At 40.1% G+C, this 21,406-nt stretch overlaps 1 protein-coding gene across 2 annotated transcripts in view; it reads right to left on the bottom strand.

Moving 5' to 3' along the window:
* Positions 1–21,406, bottom strand: part of LOC116310347 (RNA-binding Raly-like protein) — a 115,855-nt gene that overhangs the window by 18,805 nt on the left and 75,644 nt on the right. The window contains exons 1-4 of one of the 2 annotated variants that reach the window (XM_031727112.2): positions 21,249–21,405; positions 3,293–3,368; positions 2,253–2,300; positions 358–539 (exon numbers count right to left, since the gene is read on the bottom strand). In XM_031727112.2, coding sequence (XP_031582972.1) covers positions 358–539; positions 2,253–2,300; positions 3,293–3,368; positions 21,249–21,285 — 343 coding nt within the window. In that variant the 5' untranslated portion in view covers positions 21,286–21,405. Of the gene's footprint in view, positions 1–357; positions 540–2,252; positions 2,301–3,292; positions 3,369–21,248; position 21,406 lie in introns of those variants that run through there. The other variant, XM_039617035.1, reaches the window with a different exon arrangement.

The following is a 21,406-nucleotide window of genomic DNA, read 5'->3' as shown; positions in this document are numbered from 1 at the left end:
GGGATCCAGATGGATGCTGGGTGACAGGAATAGCACTGTTTGCTGAATGGGTACTGCTTGGAAAGCTGGGATTATATTTGCGTTTTGCTCTACATTGCAGCGTGGCTCGCTCTGAGCTGCTAGAGTGAAATTAAATAGCTGTTTATAGAGGCGCTTCGCAAGGAGCACAGCTGAATTATGCCACTGCTCTTTATTCTCTGAGCCGTGGTTTTGAGATGTGCATTAAGCCGTCAGACTCAGAAAGGACAGAATACCATTAGCGTAATTAGGCTGTGCTCTGTAAAAAAAAAAATCAAGTAAAATCTGACGGGTCCAGTGTAAACACAAGACGAGCAATAAAGCACCTTTGTTACGTACATTTGACTCCGGCGGAGGAGGATGATGTGGGAGGTCTGGAGGATGAAGACGAGGAAGAGGAGGATGTTTTGATGGGGAAGGAGGTCTTCCCACGGCGGGAGGAGGGAGCGAGCACCCTGGAGCGTTTCAGCGGGATCACAGCTCTGGGTGGGGGGGCCACTCTGCCATGGTAGTCAAAAAGCCTCAAGAGAAGAAAAACCTATAATATTACTCGACTTCTTACGCATTTTCCATAGGCCCTATAGCAGTCAGAAAATGTTCATCTAAAGGGTTATTTGATTTATTTCACCACTGCTTCTTTCCAAAGCCCTCTCGCTATTTCCAGTATTGAATCAGAAGGCAGATTTGCTATGGATTACTCGAGTTCCTTCTCTCAAACAGCACAGGTAAAACAAAAGACAGATGTTCCAGTTCAGTTTTCCTGAGATCCCCATTTCTGTTCCACTAAAGGGTGTGTTGCATGCATGGAAATAATCCCTTCACATATATAAGAGGATGAAATGGAGAGGGTGCTTAATGTCAAATAAAAGTGTCAGCTTTGACTGTTCCTGGTGACACCAGATTGTCACAGCTCTCAATGTGAAGTTTGACATTTAGAAAATAGAAACTGTCTCTGCAGATAAGCACTCTGATCATTGGTGGATAAATATGAGACAAAACAAGTGTTTCTTCATCAGCATGTCGATCTGTTCAGTCTGCACGACAAGTCGACTATTTCAGTGTACCTCTCTGGGAACGTGAATAGAATTTAATAGGCAGGACAAGTGTCTCAAAGTCTGTTTTACTGCCCATTTGCTAAGACCCAGAAGAGATGTGAATAAGTAATTATTATCACAGAACAACAGCTCTGTAAAGGTTTGAATTCTCCACATTTATATGGTCATAAACAATACTCAAATAGGCTGTGGCATTTAAGTCATGCTCAGGCCTAAAGTGTGACGAGAAAGGCAGGATGGACTCATGGCTTGAACTTTGTTCATGCCAGATTCTAACCCTACCATCCAAATGTTGCAGCAGAAATCAAGACATCAGACCAGGCAACAACTTTCCAATCTTCTACAACCCAGTTTTTGCAGGTGTGTTAGAACCGTATCCTCAGTTTCCTGATCTTAGGAGTGGCACCCAGTGTGGTCTTGTGCTGCTGTAGTGCACCTGCATCTAGGTTCAATGTGCTGTACATTCAGAGATGCTCTTCTGCATATCTTGGTTGTAAATAGGGTTTATTTGAGTTAATGTTGCCTTCCAGTGAGCCTGAAGCTTTGTAGCTTTTTACAACAAAGCAACAAAGCATTTTCACCCAGAGAATTTCTGTTCACTGGATATTTTCTCTTTTTCTGACCCTTCTCCGTAAACCCTGGGGGGGGGTTGTTTGGGAAAATCCCAGGAGATCAGCATTTCTACAGGGATTACATGCACCAGCCCATCTGGCACCAACAACCATACAATTTTTTTAAGATTTATTTTTGGAAGTTTTAGCCTTTATTTCATAATACACTATGCAGGGCAAAAGAAGAGCATAGCTTGAACCCAGGTTAGAAAGTTGCTTTAATAAGTAGTTAAACAGGTGTACCTAAAAGTGACCAATGAATGCATTTCAAACTGGAAATGTAAATACCTCTGCAATGTAACAGAGCAATGCAGTTTTTGTGGTGTAGCCAACATGTGCACAGCTAAAGACCATCATCAAAATATTCACAGGACTGCTAGCTAGCTATAGTTGATCAAATAAGGTGGGGAATTTACAGTTTCAGAAGGTAATCCTGCTACTGTCACAGATTTTACTTTCTAATGTGAGAATGCAAAGCTTGACAGATATTACAATTAAACTGAGTCTATAAGATTTCTGAAATGTTATATCTGACCACATATTGCTAAAAAATATGAATGGTACCTACCTGCTGTAGAAATCATCCCTGTAGTACTCGTAATCAAATTCATAACCACTATTAAAAAAACAGAAGGGGAGCAAGGCACAGAGAAAGACAGAAAGAGAGAATGCGATGGATTGTGTTAAGAGGAGCATTTCAAACCTGTCAAAAGTAAGCAGATAAAACACAAACTGTTCCGACTCGAACGGACATGCTCTAGTAGACGCCTAAAGCCCATCACAGGTTAAGCAGTAAGCCTAAGCCACGCTGGCATCCAAAGACCACAGATCAAGAAAAGATCAACAAAAAGTTTCAGAGAGCCAATACAGTCAGAGTCAAAAAGAAAAAAAATTTGTTTTTTTAGACCCTAGAGCTGAAAATCGATGTTGTACGCTCAGGATGACAACTGATTTAGAATTCAGGGAGAGCAATAAAATAAAGAGAAGCGGCAAGGAGAAGGACTTGTTTTGAAATGCTGCTATTCTCACAGGAATTTTAATGTATTAATGATTAATGTATTACTATTTCGATTTAGAACAGTGTAGTGTTGGTTTTTGCTTCTCCGGATCCTGCTCCATAATTACCATATTACACCCTGACGCATTTCAACTGCAGATATAAATTGCAAATGAGGTTTTATAATAAACAATGCAAAGACTAATAAATTAGTGTAATATTACTGTAAAAAAATTAACCCACAATTCACAAAAGTGTAAGCTATAAGCTTTGCCAATGAAAGCGTCCCAGTGACACTTTCCCAGAAAAAACCTGCCTAGACCTCTATCACAGAGATGTGTACGGGGCAGAGAATCAGGGTCATGCTTAATGAAGCTTACATAACAGTTTCTCCTTTGAGATTTACAGGCTTGTGCTGAAAAAACTTCAGTCGACGTTTTAAAACTCAATTAGAACGAGGGGAAAAAAAGCGAACATAATAGGGATCTTCATATTTTTAATATTACTGCACATTTACATCAGCTGGAGCAGCAGGATGTGAAAGATGATTAATATTAATGATAAGCAACTTTTCCAGAGAAGGAGCATGCTGGAAGAAGGGCAAATCTTACCTGTAGACAGCTGAGAGCGGCCGTTTGGAGCCCGCTTTGGGCCTGTATGGCTTGGGCTCACCGGCCATGTTTATGTCTGTAAAAAGACAAAGAGAAAGACTTCAGTCATCAGTCACATAGTGGTGTTTTTACTGTGAATTAAAATAACATACAGAACACCTATTGTAACTGTGTAATTTAAGTATTTTTCTTAAAAAAAAAACTATCCATCTGTTTCTCTGTCTGACGATGTGTGGTCCAAATTTTCTTTGCAGGAATTTTAGGTCAGAAGACGCTGTGTGTGGGCTGCCTCGTCCTCTTCCTCTGCAGCAGAGGATAAACACAGCAAAACAACAGCAGAGACTCTCACACTGAGCTTAAATGAAACACGACCAAACAAATTAATTAACAACAGCAAATAAAAATGTTTTAAAGCTCTGTTATTTGGGGGTCCTGACCGATTGTACAGAACTTAACTATACACATTTCTTGCATGACATTGTGCACACACTGCAAATACTCAATCACTACTAACCGACTCGCCATAAAACTTGGAAAGTTAAAGCAATTGCAAGGATGTTTTTGCCAACTAGTTAGGAAATATGCACATTTTTCTCCTAGTGACTGACAGTTTCTAGGTGGTGGCAACTTGTCTCTATGGCCTGTATGGATGGTGCTTTTGCAACTGCCAGCAACTGCCATTAACCTCCAGCAACTACTCACCAACTGGTAGGACAACAAACATTTTATTAATGGTTGACATAGTGTAATGAACCAGTCTCTAGGCCTTAACCCCAAATTGCCAACATGAGTGTCACGTATCCAAAATGGCAAACAAGTTAACGCCACATGGTTAGCGAGAACATGTCCTGTAAACCTCATGATTTCATTTTTGCTACTGTGTTCACTCTGGTCTCTTGTAACATGTCATACTTTGAAAACAATGCGAACTGAAATACAGCTGCACAAAAAATACCTACAAACATTAGCTTTTATTCTATCAGGGGATTACTTTAGGACCCTATGTCTAGTTAGCTATGTGCTAAAGTGAGCTAGGTGCTTTGTACTATAGCTAAAGCAACAGCAAAAAATAACCGCGTGGCTCACAGCTTTCTGACTTTATCAAAATCAAAATATAACACAGATAAGATGCTTTAGCCTAACTTACAACAATAAAATAGCTTAAAACTCGCATTGGTGTATTTGACTTGACAACAGCTTGCAGCACAAGTAAGGATACTGACTGACAGGAGTCCACATTTTTCCCATATGCCAATCTTCTGAAAAGTTTGTTTGTGTGGTTTCAGCAGTTCATAAAAACTTAGTTCTGGATTGTTTACCCTCTTGGTAGTGCATTCCACTACACTGCAAATCTCAGGCACTTTTCAGTTTGTTGCTTGCAGACAGAACAGACAAAGAGGCACCTTCATACAACACAAAGTCAGTGAAACGCTGTGTATTGCTTACCCTCAGGTGTGGACCAGACTTAATTGTAGTCTGTCTCTATGTGGCAAGCCCAGCTATGAAAACATACAGCACATAAGGCCAGATTACAGCACAAATGGTAGAAGTGTGATTTCTTTCTCTCCTAAGAAAGCAACTACTCCATTATGTCTGTATCTGTATTCGGAGCGATACTATCTTATATGAAAACCTTTAATTTTGTGCTTATACTTGCTGGCAACTTAATTATACTGTGTCAGATACTGTTTTGCTATCTGCTCATAACTGTTAAAAAGGAGGTTATCTTACTCTCTGTATGAATAAATCAATATTCCCTTCTGAATATTATCATGCAGTATACAGGATATCACAGAAATTCATTCAGTGTCGGTGTTTCCTACGCTGCGGTGTAACCTAATTTAAAAGCCAAAAACTGTGCCCACGAAAGTGAAATAACTTCCTTTCTTCAAACATCCTCACATCGAGCAACGGCTTGTGATGGTGGCACACAGTTCAAAGCCATGGCTGAGCACAAGGGAGCATAAAAGTACTTCATAATACAGAGATTTAAAAAATCAATTTAAGCTCTTTGGAAGCTCTGTGCTGTTTCCGCTGCAAAACTGAACTTTTCATGCGACATTTAAAAAAAGCTGCAGTACCGTCGAGTAGACTCACTAAATTCGAGGTGCACTCCGAGAGCCAATTTTCTAAAGGCAAGACTTGAGACCTTGCTGCCGTGCACTGGAAAGATTACAAAACAAAATTGTTGTTGCAAGGCACAAGAAAATCCTTGAAAACATACAAACAATAAAAATGAATAAACATTAAAAGAAGAACTAAAACAAAAGCAGAATGTTAGGAGGGCTTTGATTTATAGCCGGCTGTTCGTGCTTTGCGTTAAAAGTTTTTTTACTATCAGGCGTAGAGGTTTTGTGATCCAGCCAGTCAGTGATGCAGAAATTTTCATATCACTATCTGTGCATAGCCAAGGGTGCTGCAAGGTCCTCATATTTTGTGAAGTCTGAGTGGCTTCTGGGAGACGAGCCAGTTGGTCAAAGTAAAGCACCAGAAAGATGAGGAAAATAGTCCAGGAACTTTATGGATGCAGATATGAGGTGATATTTCTGAGGTGAGTGAGGCTACAACACCTTCATGTGAGGTCTAGTATATAAAGTAGCTTTCCAGAATCTCATCCCACTCAGAGGTTATTAGTCTTCTAAAAATGAATAAAAAAACATAAAGGAGGGTGAAATAGATGACTTGAGGCAAAGAGTGAAAAAAATTTCCATAGTCTGACCAAAGGCGGAATAAAAAAATCCCATCATGTGCTTTTTTTAATATCGTCCTTGATATCACACAACGGTTCATGAGCATCAGCATGCTCAGCAGTAGCAAGGCATTAGAAAGGCCATTTCCTTACGACTGAGAACAATGCACCAATCAGCAAACGCCCTTGAGAGGATAAACCCAAACCCCATTGTGAAGAACCTTGGCTAAGTGCCTCGTAGGTACATAGATCACTTTAAAGGCACTTTCTGACAAATTGTTGTTTTTTGCATGCGGCCATGTTCTGACTATCACTTTGTCCCCTCCAGCAACACACATTTACCTAAATAATTTATGCATCTGCTCTGCCCCCCTTCTTCCCAACACCAAACAAGTGGAAGCACCCCAATCCCCGGGAGTGGAATTGCACTGGGGTGAAAATAAGCTGCTGGCAAACTCTTGCCTCCTTCTCCCAGAGGCTGCTCTCATGAGAAATAGGATTAAACCCTGGTATGTTTGTATGCTGCCTACTTAGACATGCTAAAACACAGACTTTTTACAGAAATCTGCATGACCAAATGAGTGTGTATTTGTGTGTGTGTGTGTGTGTGTGTGTGAGAGTGTGCATACTTGACAGAGTATGCTGGGATTGACCATGATGGTAACCTTTGGAGATAATTACACTTTTGCTCATCAACCTGAAGGTTGACTTACAAAGAGATCAGGTCCAAACCTTTAATTAGCCCACAACAGCCCAACTAAATATAATTGGCATCTAAAACCTGAAGTGATAAAAAAAAAAACTCTGACAGCTCTGTTTTTGTGAGCCATTATTTTTGATTCAGTATGGTTCATATGCAGTACAGTCAAATCCATGCTGTTCAGTCCCTGACAGGTATCGCCACTGCTAGAGGCTAAAAGAGCCTTAGCCTATTTCGACTGAAGCTGTCAGTACATGTGTGGTTCAAGCAGAGTCCAGTGGAGCAATCAAAACCACATTTTCAGTATGGTAAAACTTTAACTGTTAACTAACACAAAAACTGCACACTCTTTGATTCGACATTTTAAGGCTCTTTTCATAGATAAATACCATTATTATAATCAACCTTGTGGAATGTAATACATTTTTTAGTGAATTTAACATCTTTTTAATTTGAACTGTTTGTGGAACCAAAAAATGGCATTTGAAGACATTTTTGGGAATTGATATAAACACTTGTACCCACTATTCAGGCATTTCATTAACACCACGATCGATTATTCTGACAATGACTCTCCCAATATTAAACCTACCTGTATCGGTGAGAGAAACATGTTCTTTAGGATCTTGTCAAGTTCAGGACCTTTGTTCATATGTAGAGTTAACAGTTAATGGCTCAGAATTATTAGATCAGTGTTAAACGCTGCAATTCAACAAAGATCCATACACCTTCTACTTCCAGCATTTATATGTTTCATTTTTTCAAATACTTGAAATGTTCACATTTGTTTTTTGACAATAAACTCAACCTTGTACATTTCAGACAATTTCAGCTCCTTCTTCCTGGAAGGTTGTGTTTTTCTACTATAAATACCTTAAACATGTTTCATTGGGTTCAAGTAAAGCAACATTCTTGGCAGGTCATATTTCTTTTTTTTTTCCTTTTCTTTTTTTTCCCCACTTTTTTTCTTCTTTGTGAACTCTGGTGTAGTTTTGGAATTGCGTTTTTGGATGGTTATTATGCTAGAGCATTCGTCTTCTGCCAAGTCATTTTGTTAGCCAGAACCTTGGTGCATCCACAGGCATTCTTAGTGCCATGTGTAAATGTCATCTCAGAAACACCGTTTGTCCTCATGGTTCTCCGTATGGTCACACTCCCACCTCTGTGCCTATCAGGGTTATGAATTCACTGCAGTAGTCCTTGGCCAGGTTCACGCCAAACATGTTCGACCTCATCTGAGACTCAGAAATTCATCTTAGTCTGATCTGACTAAAGGAGGGATTCTGAAAATTTATCAGGCTTTAATCTTTAATTGAAGTTTAATCTTATAGTTTTGTGCCAAAGAGCAAGCCAGGGAATTTTTTTCTTGGATACTGTCCAGTATGGTTGATGTTATGCAATGTCCTTTCTGCTTTTCGAACTGTCACAGTAACTCTGATTCTCACTGATAACCCTTGTGCCAAGTTTCCTCTTGCCTGTCTGTGTTTCACATCTAGATTCTAGGATGATGCCTGATTAGTAGTTCTATAGGTTATTTTTAGGCCCTTGTACTGCTGCAGCTATGTTTTAATTGACTTTTAGTTATTTAGTTTAATCATCATGTGTTCTTTTTAATTCAATCTTTATGAATTCAAACAATTCTTCAATTTCTCTGCCAATTCCTTTATACGTGGAGCCATAATTCACAGCTCATTTTATAACTGCGGTTATGCAGTTGGGCAAATAAAAAAATTACTGGTGCACTCAAATGCATTTCAGTGATCACAAGTTTTCTCACATGGATGTCTGTGATAACAATGGTATTTGGGTTTATTGCAATGAGTTTCCACTTTGCGGTTTTTATTTGCAGTATCAATACGAGGTTTTCATTGCTCATAAGTAAAGAGAAATACTTTATGTGCCAACTGATAAATAATGCAATAATTTAGAGGCTGAATTATAAATTATATAACAAATCTGTGCTTCGCAGGATGGAGAAAATTCCAACAATTACATGAACTTCTATGAGCAAGCGCTTTGATAACAGTAGGAAGGGAAAAGGAAGAAACCTCCAGCAGAACCAGGCTGAGGGAGGGGCAGACACCGTGACCAGTTAGGGTGAGGGGAGGAAGACATGGAAAAAATGCCAGACATTTTTATTGATGTATTGCTTAAAAAAATTAAGCTTAGTGTGCACATTTCTGTAGTGATCTGGAAATCTGAGACATGACAAAAAGTTTACATACTTTGACAAGTACTTATGTAGTGCTGTTCTAGTCTATTTGAGCATTTGAGGTGCTTTCTGCAATCCTTATTGACCCATTCATACAAGCACTTTCAACCCAGCATCCACACACTCACACTTTGATGCGTTTGGGAAACTCCGTGTTCACTATCTTGCCCAAGGTTACTTTGACATGCAGACTAGTTTAGACAAGAACTGGGGCTCAAACCTTTGACGTTCCATTTGGTTGACAACTTGCTTGTTAGCCACAGCTGCCCCATACCTCACACTAATTTATTAAAGATCTTGATTATAAAAATGTTTCTCAAAAGGTATTGATTATTCAAATATAATAATATGGTCTTGCTTTAAGTTTAAGGACAAAATTTGTTTTGATATCTTGTGAGAATGCTGTAACACTGTTTCAAGCTTCGGCTGGGATCCTATAAGCAGGCAAACTGACATATTTTCATGTTTGCATCGTCACGTCTGTATGTGGGAAGTGGACCTGAGAGGAACTAATTGCAATCCATGAGCCAAGATCATCCACTTTTAGCAGAGCACTTTGAGTTTGTGTAGGACTAAAAAGTCATTTTAGTATGAATGAGATGCTCAGTGGCTCAGGGAAAAGAAAGCTGTGCTTTTTTTCTGTTCTCTTTTCCTTAGTTTCGGGTTTCTCACTTCCCCAGTCTGCAGCTTGGTCATCCGTGGTTGGAGGTGGAGCTGTCCGTAGTGCTGAAAGACTTACAAAGAAGGTCTGCTCAGCCTGGGCAACAATTTAAAAAAGAGGGTCTGACCTTGCAGCTGTGCAAATGTACACATAATGCAATTTCAGTCTTTCAGTGCTGAAATTAATTATAGATATATTTAAGCTAGCCTCCAATTCTCTATCTCTAAGAGACGGCGCGTGCCTGTCTGTCTGTAGATACTAAAACAAGCATAACCCAGGTACGAATAACAATTTAAGGCTACATTTTTACTGACTAAGGAATCGGGGGGAAAACAGGGCTCTGGATGTAAACTGCAATGGAAAGACAGAGGCATGAAGCATAAGTAATCACTGAAGACAGACTTGTGTTCCTCTGTCAAGAAAACAAGGATCCGTGACTCCCTGAAGGAACCTGCCCGTGTGTTTTATTGGTCTCATTTGCTGCCTTACATCTCTGTCTCCCTCAGACTACTCTTGCTCATGCCTCCTGTTCCGCCCTCGGTCTCACCCTATCACTCAATGTGTCTCTTCGTCTGTTCCCATCCCCCTCGCTTTCCCTCCCTCTATCACCTTCCCTTTCCTTCCACACGAACTCGCACAAGATGATATCTAACCCACCTCGCCATCCGTCACTTTCTCTCACAGCCCATATTTCTTCCTGTGTCTCTGCGCACTGCGAGGAAGCTCATTATGAGACATTTCAGTGCTGAGCATCACCTGTGGGGTCCTTTCTATTTGACACCTGTGCCGCCAACGAAAGCTTCACAAGTCTTATTTCTTCCCCTCCTTTCATTAGCAAGGGATGAATAAGCGGAGAGCAATGGAAGTCAAGGCGCTGAATAAATCACAGCTATAAACTAAGCCATATGGCAGCATATTGTACGAGAATGACTGGGAATGAGAAAGCACTCCTGCGAAAACTGACAAGACCCAAAAAACATAAGGAGAAGAATATGAATGTACTACTGGAATAGACGAAAATCTGCTGGTCCTGTTGAAGCCAGCAAATCAGACTTTAATCTCTCTGCCTCTCTAGTTTTCTGTTGCGTCGTAAAAAATGAGACAGTGTACCATTTCTTCTGCTCTCTCGATCTTAGGGAGGAGAAAACCAGCTAATAGCCTCAGGCTCCGGAAGAGGAGAACTAACAGGCATGGGTAGCAGGGGTCAACACAAGGTCTGGAAGAGGCAGAGACAAGAGTGTGTCTTGGTGAGCCAAAGAACCTTTCTGTATTACTGTGGGAAGAGTGCTGGAAGATTGGCAGATTCCTGAAAATAACTGCCTTCTGCAATGTACTGTTCTCATCAGCCATCTCTGTGTGCTATCGGTATAGTGACGATTCAGCCCTCCAGCCTTCAACAGCTCATTTGGTACAGGTGTTTCTCTAAAACATGGTGGTAAATACTATTGTCTAAACATATGATAAGTCACATCCATCAGTGTGATCAGTGCTAATTAAGATAAACCTGCATTCCAGCTACTCATTAAGCTTACAGCCTTAATGAGAGCAGAAATATGGCACAAGCTCCTTTGACCAAAATGCACTTGGAGTGAGTCATGCCTTTTAAAGCGCGCACACACAAACACAGCAACAAAGTGGTAATTTGCATGTCAAACTACCTTGTGCTTGGGCAAAATGTCCTTTCAGCACTAAGAGAAAACCCAGCAACCAAAACACCGCTGATTTTGTCGGTTTCCGTAGCTGCAAATGACCTGTTTGGACGCCTGCTGTGGTGCGGCACAGAAGCTATAATTTAGAAAACAACAATTGATGAAGCAGTCATTACATGTGTGGGCTTCCATACAAAGACTGCAAATAAACAGGCAGAGATTCAGTATTTGGCTTAAAGACATATGGCTCCTCGCAAACATCCTATTTAGTAGCTGTTCAAGTAAAGCTGCTTATTATTTTGTTTTTTTGACAAGATATAATTTCAAGAGAGCATCTTGATAAAGAGGCCATATTTTTGGCCCAACAACTGGCGCCATTACCCATAAGAACCTTTTCAGATACTGTCACTACAGCTGTAAATCGGGCATTCAGAATTAAGTCGGCTTTCTGCATTAACAATTCTCCAAGGCTTCATTTGGCATTAAATTCTACCTGAGCAATTGCTGGTACAAGCAAGCACAGAAATCACATGACACAGAGTGAAGAAAGGAGGAAATCAAATGCATCTCCCAAGTAGCATTATATTAAAAATGCCCAAAAAAAGAGCTTTGAAAACAAAAGCAAAGAAAGAAAACTGAGAGATTATAGCAGTGCTGTTGCATGTTGGGATTAATGTTCGAGCTAAATGGTAATGCCAGGCTCACAATGACAATGATTACATGCTCAGTTACCATCTCAGTCACACTGCATGCTTTCACTTCCCAATTAGCACCAAAACAAAGTAGATATGAGGCTGATGCAAATGTTCAGTCTCTGAAGACTTTTAAAAAACACAATGTTCAAGTTCTGCAAATATTGTCTTATAACTACATTTAATGGGCGTAAAAACTGGCTGCAATTTGCTCAAAGTCTTCATGTCTGATGCCAATTTGGTGACAACAGCACAACTAATACTTGTATTAAATTATAGTGAATCAGAGATTACCCTGTGTTCTGGGCAGTGTAGCATTTAGAGATGAAGACTATGGCAAACTAACGGAAGTAATGTGACTGCTCTAAGTTGAAGTAAACAGAAACCGAAGCCCACAACATAAATCTGTAGGATTATGCAGAAGCCAGGAAAAATAAATCATTGTGCTTTGTCACTATGCTCTGTCGCAAGGATCAAATCAGTTTTGCTAAAATTGTAGAGCTCTCTCTGACCCAGCATCCTGCTGCCATTGAGGGACAAAAAAGCCTTTTTTCCTTCTCATTACCAAAAAAACTTTGCTGTCCCCTTTGAGTTACAGCGCAGATGTGTAACACAGGCTGAATACAATGCGCACATATCAGCAAGGACCTTCAAGAAATGAGAAATGTGGACTTTTCCAAAAAACACAGATGATAAAATTCCCTGCATGCCAGGGCTGATGGTTCTACATCACATCTGGCAGTTTTTTTTGCTCATTCTTGAGTTATTTTATTTCACTTTCCTCTTCTTGCAACGGCAACTGTCTATTTGATGAGATAAAAATTAAAGGCAGAGGCGAGACAGAGAAAAAAAAAAAAAGAGCAGGACACGGAAGGAGCTGCCGATCATCTTCTCACGGATTGAGAAACTCTGGCGCCTATCTCCCCAATGACTCAATTAATTGAACAAAGTAACTAATCATGCAAATTGTGTCTCGGCAGGAGAGACAGAAGCAAAGACAACGGCAAAAATGAGGGAGCTGAATTAGCGGGTGATGGACGTGCAAAAGGAATAGGTGGGAAAGTGGGAAATTCATGTTTCCAGCAGATTACATCTAGCTGTCTTTGGTCCAACTTCACTATTCAGTGAGTCCAACTGAAAGGAAAGGAAGGCAGGAGGTCTGAGATATAAAAATGCTGTACTGAGTACCAAATCTGTGTCTCCGTAACCAGTAGGTGAGGTCCTGTCAGTTGCAGGCATAATAAATCTACAAATACTCCTAGGACGTTTTTCAGACGAGCAAAGACGAAAGAACTGACACAGGCCACATTACAGGTACAAGATTTCCAGAAAATTTCAGAGTGAATTACAGTCAAATTTGTCACTGCAGTGGATGAACAATGTGCCCTGACAGCCTTTGATTTTCACAAAGGTCTAGCAGCTCCTTTCAGACACAGACCTCATATATCTTTATCTTACTGTAGTTCTCACATATTAGCCACGTTCTTATTTTTCTGTGCTGCCCGTGGATCCATCAGTCAAGGTCACAAGACACTGCCGTCCCCTCAAACGGAAATAACCCTTTACCCTTTCCTTTTTTTCTAGGCAGGGAAGATTTTAAGAACTGCAAATAAAAAACAAAACAAAAACTTGTTTACAGACACCTCTCAGCAGAAAGAAAGACGCAGCAGGCTTACATTGTAGTGTTGTCTAATTACATGGAAAAAAAAGAGTAGAGAGGAGACTGAGGGACAATCTGCATATCAAAGGTGTTGTTCTAGGAACCTTTGAAGATCAAACATTGAGCAGGGCTCTTCAGGAGAACCATGAAGCAAGGTTCAAGGTGAGGTGATGTGACTCTACATTTTTCTGTCTGAATTTGGCATTTGGCAAACTGTACTCTTATAAATTATCACGTGTCATTTAAATATAGTAATTCACACATACCATAAGAGGATTTAAGTTTCATTAGTTGCCCCCCTTCAAGCATGCGTTAAAACTTACTGACTGGATCTCAATTTGCAATTTTTAAATGTATGGCAAGAATTGGAAAGTGCAAAGTTGAGTTTCCATTGCTGTATATGAAACTTGCTCCTTTACAACTTTTAATGTGACACTAGCTTCATCACAGGGGCAAAGTGATGAAATCTGTCTTTCTCCCAGTAGACAAATTTTATTCTGTAAAGAAGCTAAATTTCATACTGCATTAAAGTTTAAAGTGGATTGCTTGCCTGATAAATGGCTTCATTGTACATATTTAGCCCCAGAGAGGTAGCCAGAGCTTAATTTTGCTTTTGAATCTAAAATTCAGAAAATGTGACTTACTAAATTTTTCCTTTAGTACCATCAGTAACTCTGGCAGCGCATGCACCGAGGCTGCAGATCTTCCAGAACTGATGGGGGCAGCACATGCCTATGCACGTGCTCATCTATCCTTACATGCTTAAGAAAAATGCCTACAAGCGCAAGAAAAAACTACATACATGGAAAATGGCAAATATTGTCACTGCCGCAATAGCTGCGCCCCGACTCGTCGATAAGAACAGTAAAAAGAACTGGGTATGGAAGACTATTGCTATTGTCAAATCAAATCTGCACCACAGGCTAAAATGTTTGCAGTGAATAACTTTATATAAATGCTTAAGCTAACGTAATGTAACTTAATGTAATGATATAATAAATAAAAATAAAAATGACTGACGAATTAAAATAAAATTACTATACCTCAGCCGTTTCTCCCTGTTTCGCTTCCTTAAGAATGGCTTCTTCACCCAATGTAATAATGTTATATCTAGTAGTAACATTAGTGGGGTAAAACATTTCAGTTCATGTCCTAATTTTTTTCTTTCTTTATCTTTTTATGTGTAGTATCACATTAGGTATTGAGAATCTACTGTTATCAGCACTGGTTATTAAATGTCCAGTATTGTAATGTCTCTGTTTAGCCACACTTAAGTAAGAAATGATTAAATTGTTAGAAATTCATTAGAAAAAATGTTGTGAAAATTTCATCCAGGTTTCTACGTTATAAGTCATAAAATCACTCCCTTGATTTGTTGTTAATAGGGTTCAGATTACATTTCTTTGAATTTTGTGAGTACAGATCCAAACAGCCATCATTCCATCCTCTACCTTTTATAATACATGCTGCCATTCACGAAACGCTTATTTGATCATGACTGATTAGAGGATTTTTGTGGACATCCCATTACAAATGCAGGCGTCTGTTCTCTTGTAAACTCTCATGTGTGACTTTCAGCCTGCTTCACTGCCTCGCCGCCCGTGTCTGCTGCTGCATGGACCAAAGTCCAAGGAGATCAGCTCATAATCCCCAGCCCCTTGAGGCACCCCCAGAACAGATAAAGGCATGGCATTGGTTTGAGATCACATCCCTCTGTGTGACCTGTAAACCTAGTGAGCTGTCTCATGCAAGTCAACAATGATACACTTCAAAAAGCGGACGATCCAGGCTGCTGGATACATGAACATGGCACAGCGAGGGAGCTTAGAGATGAAAAGCGAGGCATGAAAACAAACACCAAGCTGATATTCACAGCAGAACAAGTTCACGACAGCTGTTAATAATCGGGATATCGCCACTGACTTTCCCTGCGACTAAAAATAGGGACTTTTAGCTCTTTAGTGTTAAATCTAGAACAGAAATCTTTGAGGTGCTGCTTTCAAATTCCCAGTACGACATTTATATTTCATTTTTAGCCAAGAAATAAAGTGAATTACTGATTTGGGGAAATTTGACAGGCTCATTGCTGGCCTACAGGCGTGAAAATATGATGTAATTTTCAAAACCCATGTTGCTCATCCCTGCATAGGTACTACGAGTGCTCCGTGCCGATGGATGACAGAGAGAGAGTCCTCTAATTACTTCAGAGCATTTGCCATGACACTTGACAGACATTAATTTCGCCATTCGTCAGACTGGTACATACAGGCTGGAGTCATAGCTGTCACTGTACATTTGATCCAGTATTAAATGGGACCTACTGTGCACACTTTCCATTTTTTCTGGCTCTTTTATTCTTTTGGGTTTCACTACAATACATCAGCTGAACAGCTCTTGTGCTAGCACGAGTGGGTGGATGAGAGGCAAAAGAATGTAAAGACCACTATAAATCTTTAAGGTAAAAAGGCACTTGCACATGCGTTGTGCAGGTAGCATGCAATAGACCTGAACAGGGAGACACTCATTTCTAGCTGCACATTATTCTCTGAATTCTACTAGAATAGCTTTGCATGATTCAAAATCCTTTGTTATACTGGACCTTGGTGCAGCCTTTCAGCTAATTGCTAGTTACTGTGATTGGTTGACCTTGCAAAGACGTTTAAGAGGCTATTTTCATTTGGAGTTACCGGCACATTTACTGATCTCATTGATTTAAACTTTGCCCATGTTTTGAATAAACATCCACTATTGTAACAGTATATGTACAGGACTGTGCAAAAGTCTTTAGCCATCCCTCATTTGTTACAATTTTACAGGAAAATGGGACATAGTCAAGCTTTCTTATAATTTCTTTGAGTAGTCTTCATGGATAGCTCGCCAAGGTTCTCGAGGGCTATAAAAAGCTTTTCTTTGGATATTTGCTGCCCTTTGTTCTGTTTTGTCTCAATGATAATCCCACACTGCTTCAATACTGTTGATGTCTGGGCTCTGATGAGACCAATGTTTTATTGTTTCTTTTATTTTTTTTCCATGTATGCGTTTGCTGCATTGGCAGTGTGTTTGGGAACACTGACATTCACAAGAATGAAGCTGTTCTCCATGAGATGTTTTCCAGATTTTACTGCATGGTGGATCAAAAATCTGAAAACTTTTCTGCATTCATAATTCCATTAATCTTGACACGATTCCCAACATCACTTTGTGAAATGTAGTTCCAAACCATGACGAAGTCTCCACCATGTTTTGCAGATAGCTGTAGACACTCACCGTACGTCTGCCTTGACCTTCTTCATACATACAGATTTGGTGGTTTAAACCAAATATTGCAAATTGAGATTCATCACTCTCTAAGACCTGTTGCCACTGATTTTCGTAAGCAGTTTGGCAAACCTCACCCTTTTCTCCCTGTTTCCTTTTGTTAAGAGTGGCTTCTTGACAGCCACCATTTCTGATGAGGCTTCAGTGAACAGGAAATGGATCAACTGAAGGATCAGATGGATGTCAGAGGTCCTGTGTCAGGTCTTTGCTGGATTTTTTTTCCCTATTTCTTAAGAACATGACTTTTAGATGTTGTTCATCTGCCACTTCTTCTTTCATCCTTTACTTGTTTCCTCAAGTTTTTTTTGAAGGACACACTTCACACTATGCCAGGTTTCCTACTAATAACTCTCAGGAATGAAATGTTGGTGCAAAAATAATATTTTATGCCTTTCAAACTTTCATCTTTGCCATTTTTTGCAGTTTCAAGTAAAGAAGTGGATCCAAATCACGTGTTTTCTGCAACAGGCCTAAAGATACAATTTAAAACTGCTTCTTTGCTAATTTGGTGTTACTTGTGGACACGACACTGGTTCACCCCTTGAGCCAGGAGTCTTTTTCTGCCTGAATCATTAATAGGTCAGTGCTAAGTGGCTTAACAAATAAAGAAAACATTGATCTGAAAAAGGTCAGGTGCAAGGATGGGACTAAACTCTGGAAGACCTTCAGAAAGCCTGAAGAATTACTGTTGAACACGACTTTAAAAAGTTACAAACAGTCTCCTCGGAGGCAAAATATAAAGAAATGAGGGGTGGCTTACATTTTTTTTGCACGGTGCTTTATAACACAAAGTAATGAAAACAAACAGTGCCCCTTCATTAAACACCATTCATCAAAGCGTGTTTTTCTAAGTCGTTTTCTTCACACTAAGAAAAAAAGAGGCATTTGGCAGCATCCCCTCCCCCAGAGCCTATTAGGAACGTAGACAATAATTAGTAGGATTTTCTTGTGAATGTTGGTGTTTTCTCTGTACATCAGCACTCTTGCACATGTCTCGTGCTTGTCTTTGTGTGACACTGATTGGTGCTTTTCCTGGCAACAGTCCAAACAGCCTTTGCTCCACTAAACAAGCGTGGTGCTGCTGGTGAGAGAGACGAGGGCTCGGGGGTGGGTGTGGGGGGTTGTGTGTTCGTGTGTGTGGGGGGGCGACATCTTGTGACATCTCTGTCACATTATTTCATCAGCCACAGAGGAGACTCATTAGGTCCTTTCTGACAGATAAAATCACATCTCCAGCACAGCGCCGTGTGATGCGGTTCCTATATTTAAAGAAAGGTGTGAAAGCACAGCTGGTGAATTTTTAAACTTGCATCCAAGGTAGCAAATAAAGTATCTGGAACGGATTATATTCTGTAATTGCTTGTGATTTATTCAAGAGAAGCAGAGCAGCGGACGCTTAACAGCCCCACCAAGGATTGTGTTGTGCATGATTTGTATTCCTTCCCATGGACACGCAAACTGAAATTCTGGGTAAAATGGAGATAAACTGAAAAGAAGTCTAGTCTGGAAGGCAGGAAAAAAAAGACTCTCTCACACACAAACTCTTGACACGCACAAGTAGAAAAAAAAAAAACAGCTATCCTTGACACATGGTTTGAGATACATGGAGGACATCTGACAGAAGATGTAACAGCCTGCCTCACTCGTCCCCCTCCTCCTCCTCCTCCTCCCCAGCATCAGCAGCACGGCACACGCATAAAGGAACACAGTAACATCTGCAGCACATGAAAACACATTTCTTGGTCATACGCTTCGGCCTTGAGTCATGTTCAAAAATTGTAACAAACACAAGAACATCTCAAAGTCCAGGAAAGGAAGGTCTAAAGGAAGTTTGCTTTTGTATTTATCAATATTCATTTCCACGTATCACATATCAAAGTTTCCCACTACCTTTATGGAACGTGTAGTACAAAAATAAATGTTTAATACATACAAGCGCACAGAAAACAAATCCCTGAGGTTTAGAGGGCTCGAACCCCATTTGATCTCCAAAGATTTCTGGCCTGCAAGACCTTAAATATTTATGGACTTCAACTCAAATACTCCTGCTATTGCCCACACTCACAAAAAAGTGCCTGAGATGCTTTCTTTTCCTAATCAAATCAATCACAATAGGCAACACCGCAGACACAGAATTCCCTTTTTGATAAAGAAAGGGACAATGTCTTTTTAATAAATTGATCAATACACAAATCCCTGTTTTAAAGCTTTTATATTTTCAAAATTAAAGCTGCTGACGCCAATAAATAAATAACAAACTGCTAACACATTCCAAAATCTGCACAACTTCTTTACAGCTATGTGTCAGTCACTCTAGCATTGTTGCTGAATCTGCGGTATATGTTGCTTTTTAGAAGAAAAAATCATAACAAAGATGCACAACATCCTTTCTACAGTCACATCTGCATTAATAAGTTACAGCAGTCCTCCAGTATATTTTTTTGATCATCTCTTTCAACCACTAGTGCTTGCAAGTGATCACGCCTCAGCGCACTGAGCGTGTGAATTTGCAGTTTTTGGTGTTCCCATTTCTGCAGAAAGGTCTGATAAGGCTGCAGGTACTGAAGAAAAAAAGGAAGGATACTGGACTACCTGTCCAGTATCATGAGATGCTTCCCTGAGAAAACTGTAGTTTTTCTCATATAAGAACATCTTTTTTTTCTGTCTGACTTTTCCAAAGACTAAACTCAAATATAGCAGCACAGAAAAAAAAAAAATCCATCCTGTAAGTCCACAGCCGCTGGCAGTCTCTCACGGACTCCCTGGCCTAATAGCTGGCAGATACAGTCCGGAACAAGCCCTTAAACAAGCTCTTCAACAATATGAGCCCACGTATAGACTCACTGTCTTTTTTTTTCTCAACTGTCTCCTGCTCTTTGTGCACCTGGATTTCTTTGCTTGTTCTGTCTCTTGACACTTACGCCTTTGTGCTCTGCGTCCAAATTTGGCTTCCCTCCCACACTGTCTACATGCAAGCTGCAAATCTACAAAGTTTTACAGCGAGATCTATTTCCAGCCACTGCACAATATACATTTCCATTTTCTCTGTTGAAGAGAAAAAAAAAAAAGACCATAACGTGTTCTTTCTATACAGTGCACACCAGCCACAAAGCAGCACTTTAAAACCTTTATCGCACTCCATAGATGTCTACTAGACAAGGAACGGGGGCAGATTACGGTATAACTGACTGCGTGCACTTGTGCCAAGAAGTGCCAACTGGTAATTAGTGAACCACTGGTTTGCCACGTTGTACTTAATTACTTGTTAAGTCATCTTTCCAGTTTCTTGACTGAGGCAGCGTTGCTCTGTGGCAGAGTATGAGTGCGCACATAGCTCTGACAGCCTCGCTTCAGGATGTATAATACCAACTCTATTATTCTGTTACAGCATAATAACAGCAGCTAATTATTATTTAATCTGCTGATTATTTCCTCAGATAACCATTCAGTCTAATCCTCTAATCAGGATGTTTCTTTTCCCCTGACCCACAGAGACCCACGGATATTCACTCTACTGTCACATGAGATACAGAAAAGCAGCAAATTGAGGTAATTAAAAAACTCACACTGGATAATGAATGACATTTTTGCTAGAAATAAAAAAAGACTAAGAGAAGAGAAGACAAACCCCTAATTACCCAGATAGTTTTCCATTTGTAAATTGTTTGCCCATAAGCAGAGCTTGATTCCGAAGCAAAATTGCTCAGTGAGTTTAGACATACTGTGAATGAGCCCAAATGTTTTCTTTTCTCACCTCACGGATGCAGAAATGAACGGAGATCATACTGAGTGCGCACAACAGAAATCTATGTGTTAATATGCAAAACACCAGCAAGACAAAATTCACATGAATCTGTGCACTCTGGAGCACAAATGGTGTTTGTTGCAACTGCAATAAATCACTGGTTTATAATTATAACTGTATGTGAAATGAACCGCCGAAGCTCATATCCTTGATAACACATTTCTTGGCAGTGTGAGCAAACTTCAGCAGAATTAACAGGCTGTATTTCAACAGACCGAGCAGCGGAGCAGGTGCAAAGATGGTTTTGAAAGAAGCAGCCAGGGCTCAGCAGGTGACTTGATTTAACACTTCATCATCACAGGATCAACAGCAGAATGTAATATGACAGAGCCGATAATTGCTTGCTGACAAACCTGAAATTTTCTATGTACGATTACATTTCATGCATATTTCAACTACTTGAATAAAAGGCCCTGCGCTCGCTTTAAAGCGATCGGGTTGCATCTTGGCATGCACGATTCACGGCTTAGTATTTGCAACTTGTATTTTTATGCCAAGCACAGAGCGACATCAGCATAAAGAAAATGTCCTCGGTGTATCACGAAGCCCGAACGATCTGTGTAAACTTACATCGATGATTGCGACGCTTCCCCTTGTACATGGTCATTATGTACCGGTCCAGCTTTGCGCTCTTTCAGATACTTGAGAGGCAGAGGGCGTAAGACTTCGGCGTGCTGCGATACTTTCTGACTGGAAATAAATTAGCCCTTCAGACGGAGAATTGGAGG

Source organism: Oreochromis aureus, linkage group 9 (assembly GCF_013358895.1).
Source record: "Oreochromis aureus strain Israel breed Guangdong linkage group 9, ZZ_aureus, whole genome shotgun sequence".
Classification (NCBI taxonomy): Eukaryota; Metazoa; Chordata; class Actinopteri; order Cichliformes; family Cichlidae; genus Oreochromis; species Oreochromis aureus.
Note: the sequence above shows the minus strand (reverse complement) of the source record. Positions and strands in the feature narration are given on the sequence as shown.